This window comes from Varroa destructor, unplaced genomic scaffold (genome assembly GCF_002443255.2).
Source record: "Varroa destructor unplaced genomic scaffold, Vdes_3.0 BEIS01000002.1, whole genome shotgun sequence".
Classification (NCBI taxonomy): domain Eukaryota; kingdom Metazoa; phylum Arthropoda; class Arachnida; order Mesostigmata; family Varroidae; genus Varroa; species Varroa destructor.
Window position 1 is genome coordinate 55,017,648 of NW_019211455.1, and position 11,522 is coordinate 55,029,169.

At 46.6% G+C, this 11,522-nt stretch overlaps 1 protein-coding gene across 1 annotated transcript; it reads left to right on the forward strand.

Moving 5' to 3' along the window:
- Positions 1–912: 912 nt before the first annotated feature.
- LOC111243649 (uncharacterized) lies at positions 913–4,789 on the forward strand. The gene is made up of 2 exons (XM_022789514.2): positions 913–2,239; positions 3,055–4,789. The coding sequence occupies exons 1-2, from the start codon at positions 2,077–2,079 to the stop codon at positions 4,023–4,025; spliced, it is 1,134 nt and encodes a 377-aa protein (XP_022645249.1). The 5' UTR covers positions 913–2,076; the 3' UTR covers positions 4,026–4,789.
- Positions 4,790–11,522: the final 6,733 nt, after the last annotated feature.

An 11,522-nucleotide genomic window follows, 5' to 3' on the forward strand; every position in this document is an offset into this window, starting at 1 on the left:
GTATAGTTTTTTGTATATGTATATGTGCTTACTGTAAGATCACGCTTTTCCACTAAGCATTCTGCGAAACGGTGTCGCCTCCTGCGAGATATGTCCTTTCAGTTAACACACTGTTTTAAGTAAACCGCTCATCGAAGAAGTTACATTAGATGTGTAGGAAATGTGTTCTTCGAGATATCTGATGGCTGAGGAGATGTCCTGCACGAGATCATCTGCGCGTATATCCGTAACAAGTTGTCAAGTGAGTCATGGCTATAGATACTACGCTTAATTCACTGCACCTTTAGGCCTATTGATACATCGAGGCAGAATCAGCGCTTACAAAAAATCGGCCGCTAGTAACGCCCAGTTTGTGACGTTCAGAATTTTCTACCTGCTACTAATTTACCATCTGCTCATAGCTGGTTTATAGACACAACAAGTATGCAGACGATTTGTTCTTACCAATAGCATCTGTTAGGTTTAAATTACCCACTTGGAGGTGTTTCTCTTTCAATTGATTTCTCCACTTTGCTTCTATTTTTAGCGTTGTCGCCCGCAACTCCTATTGCGTAGCACTTGCAGGATAGCTTGCTACGAATGCCTTCAGCTTATTCCTTTATTGTCTACGATTGATAGATTCCCGTGCGTCATTCAGTAAACAGCTGCGCCAGCAGCCCCCCTTGTCTCCCCAGCCGCCACTTCGATGCTCGTGGTTACCTATGTCAGTTCGATATTGCATATAGTACGTTACCACATCGCCGGCAGCGTTCGTGGCAATCGCCTGCCGATTAGCCCGCCCGCCCGCCCGCTCGCTCGCCCGCCCGTGTGCTCATCATCGTCTCACGATCTCACAGTACTACTATTGGCGATTATCATCTCGACATACCACTACCAGTTTCTGCCATACCACTAGCAGCATGTGAATGGCGCAGCGCTGGTCCACTCACACGTGCGTGCCACGCGCCCAACTCCGCTCCACGAGCGCCGATTGGTTGCTGGTAGGGGGCGGTCCAACCGCGCCGCCGGGAGAGAGGAGTCGCCGAGCTTCTCGCGAGCGCCGGACGACGACGACGACAAAGAAGCCGCCTGAGGCACAGCCGCGGCCAGCAGCCGCTCGGTAGACAAGCAGTGTCCGGGTAACAGCTAACTGGATAGTTGGCCGCGTTGTTCTTTCGTTGTTGATCGAGCGAACCGTGGCTTCCGCCTCGGCTGGCAACTTGTCTAGCAGTGCTCGTTGCTTGCGACTACCCTGCCTAGATGCCGCTGTCGGCGTTCGGGCCGGCAGCTGCAGAGACTATTGCCGCGGCTGGCGGCTGTTTACCGATCTCCCGCGCTAACCGTCATCGTCAAAGAGAAAGAAAGAAGGCAGACCGGGAGAGACAAGAGAGGCGCAAATGAAGTAAGCGGCGCGTGCTGGCTCCTTCGTCCGACGACGGCTGGTTCAGATGTCGGAGTGAGCCTGTGCGCTCGCGCAGATACATGCGATAGAGCCAGCGCAGCCACGCAGAGAACGACTCGACATAACTGTACAACGGAGTAGACCTGCACACACACACGCACACACACGCACGCTCACATCGCGCGAGAACACAAAGACGCGCTCGATTCGAGAGAGGACGGCCTGAACAGCCGACCACAAGAGGAACTCAGGAACGGCCGACTAGTAGCAGTAGCTAACGGAGCTGCGGCGGCGGCGGCGGCGGCGGCGGCGATCGAGTGGCAGAAACACCAGGCGCGAGGTAAAGTGTATGTCATGGTGGCTAGGGTCTCAGTGAAACGAGTCAGTGCGCCGAATGCTGCCGATCTGATAGTGTCTGCTTGATCCGAGGTAAAGACGAGTTGGCAGCGCCCGAGGACCAGTGATGTTTAGAGTGGGGTGCCGATTGTCTTCGACGCAGAATTACGGACTCGGTGAAAGGAAACTGGAAGAGATTTACGTAATAAGTGTATAGTGATTAAAAACGAGGTTGTATCGGATGAAAATTGTTGGCCCAGTTTGACAACAACTGAGGATACAGAGTGCATTAAAACTGCTAATGATTAATTCATGAAAACCAGTGAGGTTCACTGAAAAAGAAAAGCCGAAGAATAAACATGACTAGTCTCAGTGGAGTAAAAAGGCCGTGGTTGGACGAGCCTGTCGTGGCGACGACGCCAAGTGAGCCAGCATCTGAGGGACCCGAAGATCTGTCTACGAACTCTGAGCGAAGTTCACTATCAGTTTCACCATCTCCATCCGAAGCAGCTACTGTACCAGGTGAGCGAAGCATATGTGGCTCAAGAAAGATGCAGAGATTATGTACTTTGGATATGCAATCGGTTCACGTATCTATCATGGGCCCGTTCATTTCCGCTCTAGGCTTGTTTCAGGTTCGCACGGACATTTTAAATGTTCTTTTGCGTCTATGAGCCATTGAACATTCTAACCTTGAGACCTGTCTAGATCTCACGTGAACGCGTGATCTTCTATACGTGTTTAGTTCTTAAAGTCCCTGGGCATGTAAAGTTCGACTAAATAGTGGCTAATCCGTCTCGACATTTCTCTACGAAACGTAACAAAAGCGAAAATTATCGGTCTAAAAGCACTTTGAGTAGTCACTGCATGCAGCATGAACCGACGATGATGGTAGCTAACAACAAGCTTGACATAATAATAAGGGTGTAAAACACGACATCTTAATGGGAACAATTGCCTATTTGTCAAGCGCGCTAAGCTACATAAACTTGATAGAAGAAATATATACGCGTCAGCACCCTGTTTGATTCAGCGTTATGTAAATTTGCCCATCACTTGTGTTTGCGCTTATGGTTATGAATCATTTAGGGCTGTCGAAAATGTTACATTCCCCAGTAAACACAATATCCTATTCGACGCAGACATTTCATCAGTAAAAAATTATTACAAGTTCAGACAATGAAGCATCTAAGGAAATACATAGAATTCCATTGCCGATTATGTTCGCTAATTTTCCTGCACGAGAAGCATGGATTGGGGTCAATTTCTTTCATACCTTGAAATTGTGATACCATCTAAGCACCCTTATACGCGTATCCTGGGCTATGCTTTTCCAGAAATCAACTCGACGCCATTCGATCTGTCGACTAAACGCAGCCGACTCTCGTCTAGTTCGAGCGAAGGGGGCTCCCCGACATTTCGTCTACCCCGAACACCGATATCCCCCACGACACCGATCATTCCCCCGATGATCGCTCCTTTATTAGACTCGCCCTGTTGGAGTCCCCTCCTCTACCCGATACCAATGCATTTACCGACTCTCTATTACTCGTCGCTCTGTCTTTCCGCTCAAACGTTCCGGCCTCAGGTATTAACACACGATAAACCCCAAGACGCCGTCGTTCCATCGTGGGAATCGCGTCTAACCTCACGTTCAGACGAGACAGGAAAGGAGTCCAAAGACTCAAATCAACAGGACGGCATCGAGGGAACGATAAAGTCGACTTCGACGACCACTGGGAGCAATAACAACAACAATAATAATACGACAACGACTTCGAACGGTACCAACCGCTTTATCTGCGAAGACTGCCACAAAAGTTACTCGACATTTGCGGGTCTAAGCAAGCATAGAGAATTCCATTGTATAAATTCGGCGGCTGGCCGAAAGGAGTTCTCGTGCAAATTCTGTCCCAAATCGTACGTGTCTCTGGGAGCGTTAAAGATGCACGTCCGAACTCATACGTTGCCGTGCAAATGCGATCTTTGCGGTAAAGCATTCTCGCGGCCCTGGCTCTTGCAAGGTCACATTCGGACACATACGGGTGAGAAGCCCTTCGAGTGTGAGCATTGTCATCGAGCGTTTGCTGATCGCTCGAATCTGCGTGCACATCTGCAGACACACCAAGAAGTGAAGAAGTACTCGTGCTCGAAATGCGCGAAAACCTTCTCGAGAGCGTCGCTCCTGCACAAGCATCAGGACTCAGGGGCTTGTGCAGGAGTCAGCAATGCTCGGACAAGTGCGTCCTCGGCACTGGCTTCGAGTCAGCGAAGTTCGTCGAGTTCGCCCGTTAACGACACGAGTTAGTAGTCGCAATAATCAATCAGAGATAATAAGGAATCGTGCTTTCGGGAACAAGCGCTTGAGTGTTCTTCATAGTTGTTTCAACGGTAGAATGATATGTGTGCTGGTTGAGCGATGTGGTTCCGCGTTCAAGCGGACAAACAACAACGATACAAACTGTGCATCGGATGCGCAGAACGAGTTATAGTTGATCTGTACACTATAGATTAATCAGACCATCCGATAAGTTCATGTTCGAGACATCGAAATTAAACATATAGTCCATTTGTATAGTAATAAGCCGCGTAACAAATAGTTCTAATACCCAGTAACGAAGATTACAAAAATCTGACTCTTCGATCTAGTGAACGCCTCCTGACGATTTGCTACCTACAATGACGCCGATCTTCATGGATGCCTACGACAGAATAAAATATAAAAAAGAGTCAAATGATGAGTATTTATTAAGTTATTGACATCCAGTAAACATAAAACAGCAAAAGGAGGAAAAAATAAACGCGACATCAAGAAGGACCCGGTAACGGGATTAAGCCTATATATATATATATATATATATATATATATATGTATCACGTTGCGCCTTAATGTGTTTAATGAATGACCAAATACGATGTATACAAACAAACCGTTGTTTCTAGTCATAGCAAACAAAAACAAACACGTATTGATTAACAGTGATAATAATAATAATAATTATTATTATTATTATATATACAACTGTACAGTTTCTCCTGTGTGTAAATACACTATTTTTCGTATGAAAGGAACCTGCCACGTGTCTTTTTTTCACTTAACTGCATATATGTCGCTTTAGTATGACGTAATCATCTATTATGATTGCCTATAGATTAGCATATGTTTAATGATCGTTATTTAGTGTTTGTAGAAGACAAGCAAGTTTCTTAAGCGGCTTGATCTGATAAACAAAGTTCACAGGCAAGTTGATTAGCGACTAAAGTTAACTTAATTTTTATGCATCCACTGTGTTCTTTATGCTTAGCATTTTAGCTCGGCCCATATTAGCGAACCGGTTAACTCTAAATTTGAACATTTTCACAAAACATCGCCTGTTTGTATCCAGTCGTAAGCTGCTTGTCTATCGGACTAGGAATTTTCCCATCAGCCCTTTCTACTCAGTCTAAACAAACTAGTAATAACGAGCTGGAAAGATCGTTAATAACGTGCCGCTGACACCAAAAAGCGCTAATAGCAAATTAGTTTCACTTGGTGGTATTCCGTATCCCTCAATAAATTCCAGTTTCATATAGGTATAGAAGACACCTCTCTAGGCAACATAGCAAGATTCCCAATACTCGCCACTGGCCCTAACCCAACGCTTAGCTTCGATACCTCACAGTAGATATCTCTCACTGACTGCTGCTGTTACCATCAAGCCGGTGCCTCTGCGTTTCTGAGTCTGAACATAGCCCTCGGCTGTGAATATAGCTGAAGCTGATGGCATCGAAAAGCCGGTAATGCTCACAAGCTATAGCGCAACCACTGCCGGGATCCCCCGGCCGCTAGATCCACATCAGCTTGCCGCTGTTTCTGCCAGTGCGTTTACTAGGCCCTGCTCGAGACTTATCCTCCTACAGACGGTGCTACTGCTCTGACAGGACTGCCATGCTGTATTCGCTATTTGCTTCTACGTTCTTCCGTAGTATAGCATCGGTGATGTCCTAGCTGGATGCGCCTAGTGAGTACTGACGCTCGACGCGGCTTCTTTGGCCGGCGAAGTTGCTGTCGTTGCTTGCCAAGGGGGTACATGGGGACACGAGGGAGTACGCACGTGTCGTTTCTGAGTCAGCCTCCTGGCTCTTTTCTCTCTTGGCAGCCTTCAGTTGTGTGCCAACAGCGCCCTGACTGAACGGCGCCCCGACCGGCGTTAGCACTCCGCTGCTTCTGCACTTTTCACTAGAACGCAGTGTTCTTCGCAATGCTCCGTCGTGTATAGTATCCTCGTAGCACAGCCTATACCAAAGCACATGCTTTGGCGTGGGTACGACCGTGTGCATCAACCTGCTTAGCTGGTTTAGTCGTGTCTCGCTTTGTCAGAAGAGTACCAGCAGCGCGAGTGCTGCTAGTATGCAGATCCTCGTCTTGTGGCCGAACAGCCCTCGTGTGCAGAGGCTTTGAAGGCCATTGAACAAGACCTTAGCCTCAACTATAGTCATTGCAGTAGGACCACCAGCTCAGCTGAATGAAGCGTGCGGTGTACGATGCAGCTAGTCGACGTCTCTCAGCTAGCCTAGCCAACAGAGAGCATGCAGGCTACCTTAGTCCTATTTGCGCATGTACGCCTCTGGCTGTCATATAGGACACGCGGCCTCGTGTCATGAGGTTTAGGACATCTACATCAGTGGCAGAGCTGTTCTCTTGTGCTTGTCTCTCTGGCTGAGTTCGAGTTTTTCGCCTGCAGGCCACATTCTGCACCAGCTCACGCTGTTTGAACTGCTTGCCTTGCTTGTCATGGCAACCGCTGTATCCCAGCCACACATCGTTGTCCAGTGTCCTGAGGTACGTGCCAGCTCGACCGGCCTTTCCGCCATCACTTACAAAGTCCCTGTACCTCCCTTATCTTTTTCCCCTTCTAACTCCTGCCTATTCACGAGCTCATCCGCTCATTGACAATGGGCGACACATGCCGAGATTTAAGAGACGTACATGCAGAGACAAAAGCACTTCTTCCACCTCTGCCTTGGCTTTCCTTAGCTCCAAACACCGATGCGCGTTGGAGGCGGTACCTGCTCAGGGGTCGTGAAGCAGCAATTCTCAGTGTTCGAGTTTCTGGCTGACCGACGCTCTGCCATTGAAATGAGAACGTAAGGTGCGTGCGACAAGAAAGCGAATATTGTTACCGAGGGCTCCTGCTCCTGCCTGGCAGAGCTGGCGACGATACTCTCCTCGCCTGATGTGTTGATCGCATTCGATTTCTGCTGAGTTATGAATTGGAAGTTTGAATTAGTATTTGTGCGCAATGAACGACGGGGTGGGTCACGGCAATGCCCACTCAAAAAAGCTCTGATCGAGCAAAATCGACTTACGAAGATGGCCAGTAATTAAACGGTGGGATCATCGTTGTCCCTGTTCGAGCTTGGCAAGATTATAGAATCGCTTAGAAAATATGGATGCATATCAGCAGCATCGCTAGAAAACGAGGCGAACGTTAGAAATCCTCTGCTTCATTCAATAGCACCGGGTCTGAACAAAGCAAGCCGAACTACAACAAGTATCTGATGGGTAGCAAAGACGTATCATTTTCTAATCTATAATTGCATTTCTACAATAGAACAATGTAGGACACACTTTAGGACTGAACGAATAGCTTTTTACTATTATTGCGTTGTCGAAAAGGTATCGATAGTTTTAAAGCGAAGATTGGAGAAAAGCGTTTCTGTGCTTTAAAATAATATCACTAATTACCTATGAGCCGTTTTGATCGATGACCTTTTATCATTCCCCTGGTAACCCCATAACCCCATCACTGTAGAACTCCTATAGTTCCTGGGCGAAAAAATTGCTAGGGATAGGTGATTTCTGAATTTTCACAAAATGAAATTAACAGAATTAAGGGAACTTCGCAGAGACCGGAGCGGATGGTGGTCCAAAGGTGCAAGATTCGGCCTACACGGTAGCTGCATCAACATTTCCTATCTAATTTTTGCCCGCTAAGCATTGTCATTGTCTCTTTATTTACTAATTCTGGTGATTTTTTTCAATGGTTTTTTATTAAACGATCTTGATAATAGTTGACAGTGACGTCGTGAATGAACAAGCGGCAGGAACTCGTTCGCTTTCAGCGCCACCTTCGTCGGGTAATTTTTTGTCGTATGTTATTTCAGCATCCGTCATTAACCGCTTTAGACATTTTATCGCGGTTCCATAGAATTTCGCAGGTGGAAATGATTTTGCCTTAGTCTGTACAACACCCAAACATTGAGCTTTTTTTTGTAGTCGGAAAGCTTCTTTTCACAAAGCTTGAAACTGTTTAATGGTAGAAGCTTATTGATATGATGGCTATTTACATGTTGGTCCTGTTGAAGTTTCGTTTTGAACTTCATCATTATCATCATATCACTGGTCGAAATCTTCATGAAGCTATTTCGTCTGATAAAATATTTTGACTGTAGATGGCACACATTTTCTCAATGCGCCTAGGCAGCACTGCTGTCCTTAAGCCAGCAAAAGAAAATATGGCAAGTCTCTGCAGAAAGGTTTGTTTCACTCCCTGAAGACGCTCTGTCTGAATAGATGTATTGCGCCTATTGTAGTGCGTCTGCGACTAGCAAATCGAGTCAAGGCAACTTACATTATTTAAGGTAACTTTGAGGCCAGCTAACTAGAAATATAGTCAATACTTTCGGCTTACTTGCTTTTGTCACGGCTGTCCTATCCGAGCGCCTATATGTAACGGGCGCCTTCTTAGCTATACAAATTTAACCATTTGCTGTGGTCTTGCCGCCTACTCCGTTCTATTTACCGACGATTGCCCGTCGCAAGTTTCACAACAAATCGAGATATCCAGCCCGCTAACCAACATTTCCTCTACCGGAACAAGAAGGGTACCCGTATCACCCGTCTTTTCCTGTTCCGAGTGCGCTGTAATAGCCCATATAGTCGTGGGTGCTAGGCAATGTACGTATTGGAAATACAATCCTTGCACGATGCAAAATTAAATGCCTTCATCACACGCACTACCTAGGTGACTAACTCTCCCACAGTCATTAAATGTAGCGCTGTTTCCTACATTTTAACCTTGTTAACAACAAGCATGTTGGTTTAGCAAACCCGACGAGTCAATCAACCCACCATGTCTAAATGTACCTAGTTCCTACCTTTGTCTCTGTTAGCCCGCATAAATGCTTCTGCCATCCACACTCTCCTTCGTTGTACTCCCTCCCGCGTTCATTATCTGGCAAACCATCGTTCAATTGCCATAAATATTTTTCGTTCCCATAGGAAACTTACGAAGAAAAAGAGGCGCTGGTGTAATGACCTAATGGGGTTCGGTAAAAGCTGTCGCTGCTACCGTCAGGCCCTGGTCGACTCACCTACCCACCCAAGTGCGTTGACTGACAATTGCCGGCTGGCCGGCGACAATATCCTAGTCACCGGCATTTACCCCGGCTGGGGATGAAAGGTGGGGGAAAGGGGGGTAACCCGACACCTGTAATTGTGGAAATGATCGGGGCTCAATTTTTCGCTAACCCGGCTTCTCTCTCTGTAGCACCGCCTCCAACAACTCTAGGCAGACGAAACTCCCACCATTTGGTCGCACGGATGGACTCCTGCGCGCATGTTGGCTCCCACCAGAGCTCTCTAGTCCCACCAAACAACTACATGTATGAGGGGGAGAACGAAAAGAGGCGAAGACAGAGCGAGAAGAGTATAATAAAACTGCGAAGAAGTCCTGGGGTTAGCCAGCCGCTACTGATCCAGCGCCATCAGAGGACCACCACTTATCTCCATGAGAAGACTCTTTGTCTACACGGAGCGGCTTGGCATTTACTTCTTCCGTTCTCGTAGTTTCAGTGGAGCCAGCACGAAGCTAGCTGAGTTTGCATGGTAGTCACATGATTCTCCATGCCGTTGTAGCCCATTTTGCCGCGCTTTATACATATATCGAAAGGGAAAGACCTCTTTTGAAATTCCTTCGTCGATTCCCGAACCCTCGAAATGCTCTCGGACTCCAAAGCCGCTTGCGAAATCCGGAGCAAGTCGTGGTGACGCCCGCTACCTCCCGTCGATGTCCTGCGACCTGCGACTCAAAAGACGCGTTGGACAAACACTGCGCACAAACCGAGCGATGAGTTCCCACCGCTCTGTTACGAGGATAAGACGCAGTAGCAGCGCTCACGTCATCCAGACATAGAGACATGGACTTGGCACGAGGGATAGAAGGGGGTGTAAGTTCGGGGACCAAACGAGGAAGATTTTCTATGATAATAGATTAAAGACATTGTTTTCTGGGGGTGTCGGAGTAAAGAAGAGCCGTGGGAGATTTGCGAATGTGAGCTGTGCAACTGTAGTCAATAGTGGAAACAGCCGCTACACACCAAAGGAGAACGAAGTCGGAATGAGTTAAAGGATCAGGCTGGCTTTAAATTCGTACAGCAGACGAAGAGAGATCGAACAACTTGATTGGAGAGAGAATTGTTAGCCGGGCCGAAATGGTAATGATTAAGACGTGTAAATGGAAATTGTAAGAAACGGTACTAAGATCAATAAGAACGCTATGAGAACTAATTCGACTAATACTAAAGAACCGTATCACTGTGAACCTTTTCCCCGCTAGAGAACTGAAACAGGTCATTTGCCGTTGTGTACTCCTTACTGTTCTAGGGACATTTCAGCGTTACAATCAGTATATAAAATATACTACAGCACCATCAGCATAGCCTAAATTCGACCGGTTGAACAGTCAGTCCTTTAGCCAAACCGATAACAGTAGACTTTGTCAAATGGCAATCTCAAATATATACACAGTAATATATTTTTACGCACTACCGTGCACTCAGACTATCGAGCTATGAAGACCATCCTGGTCAAGGATGACCAGCTACGACTTGTGAATTCACCTTTAGGCAACGGAGCGATGGGAGACAGAAATGATAATTATTGGTTGAAATGAGCAAATAAGATGACAAGAATAGGATGATGTTATTGTATCATTTATGATCGTCCTTCCCGATAGCTAGACAACTGCAGCTCAAACCATCAATCATATATTGTTATCATCGCAGTAAGAACTTATTCTTTGAGGTGATAGGGTCTTCATTCTTACGCAACACGTTCGAACCGTTCGTAATCCGCTAGTGTCGTTGCACCGTGATACTAATGACTATAGATGCCTGGAAATGAAGCCTCAGAAAGTTTATTTCCTTATGAGAGGCACGAATATGACTAAAAAGATCTTTAATAGTCATCTGCCTGTCCGATGTTCAATTGCCGATACGAAATCTACCTCTACTAGTGGCGCCAGACCTGTGCAGCCCACATCACCTATATCGATAGCTGCCTGTGTCAGTTGTACCAAACACCACACAAGGACAATTGAACGAACGTCAGAAACTTTCTGGCGATTTTTGGCGTTGTCGTCGCATAAATTATTGCCACGTAAACAGTTAAACGCATGAGAAACATACAAACACACCTGGTCCGTATGAGGTATCGCGCGGCTTGTAGTACTTTTCTATCCCTTGCTCTCCTCTTCTATCGTCTACAACAACGATAGCAATGACAGTATACGAATTATGTTTAGCTTCCGACGTTTCCGCACAGACGGCCGAGCGAGCGACCGTCGACAAAAAGCATACGCTTTCCAACTGTTACACATCGAAAGCGACTGATCAGAACGAACCGAACCGATCAGATTCAATAGTCAACGCCACTTTCAGTAGATCAGTGGTAACGTGAAATCGCTTCGCTTTACGTCATACTAATTTACCGCTATGCATAGGTGACGCTTACCCATTATTTTAAACGTTTGTAGCGTAACGT

Excerpts from the sequence above, each read along its gene's own strand:
- LOC111243649 (XM_022789514.2), top strand. The coding sequence starts at position 2,077 with ATGACTAGTCTCAGTGGAGTAAAAAGGCCGTGGTTGGACGAGCCTGTC. Across the intron at positions 2,240-3,054 it reads CGAAGCAGCTACTGTACCAG|AAATCAACTCGACGCCATTC; the intron begins GTGAGCGAAGCA and ends ATGCTTTTCCAG.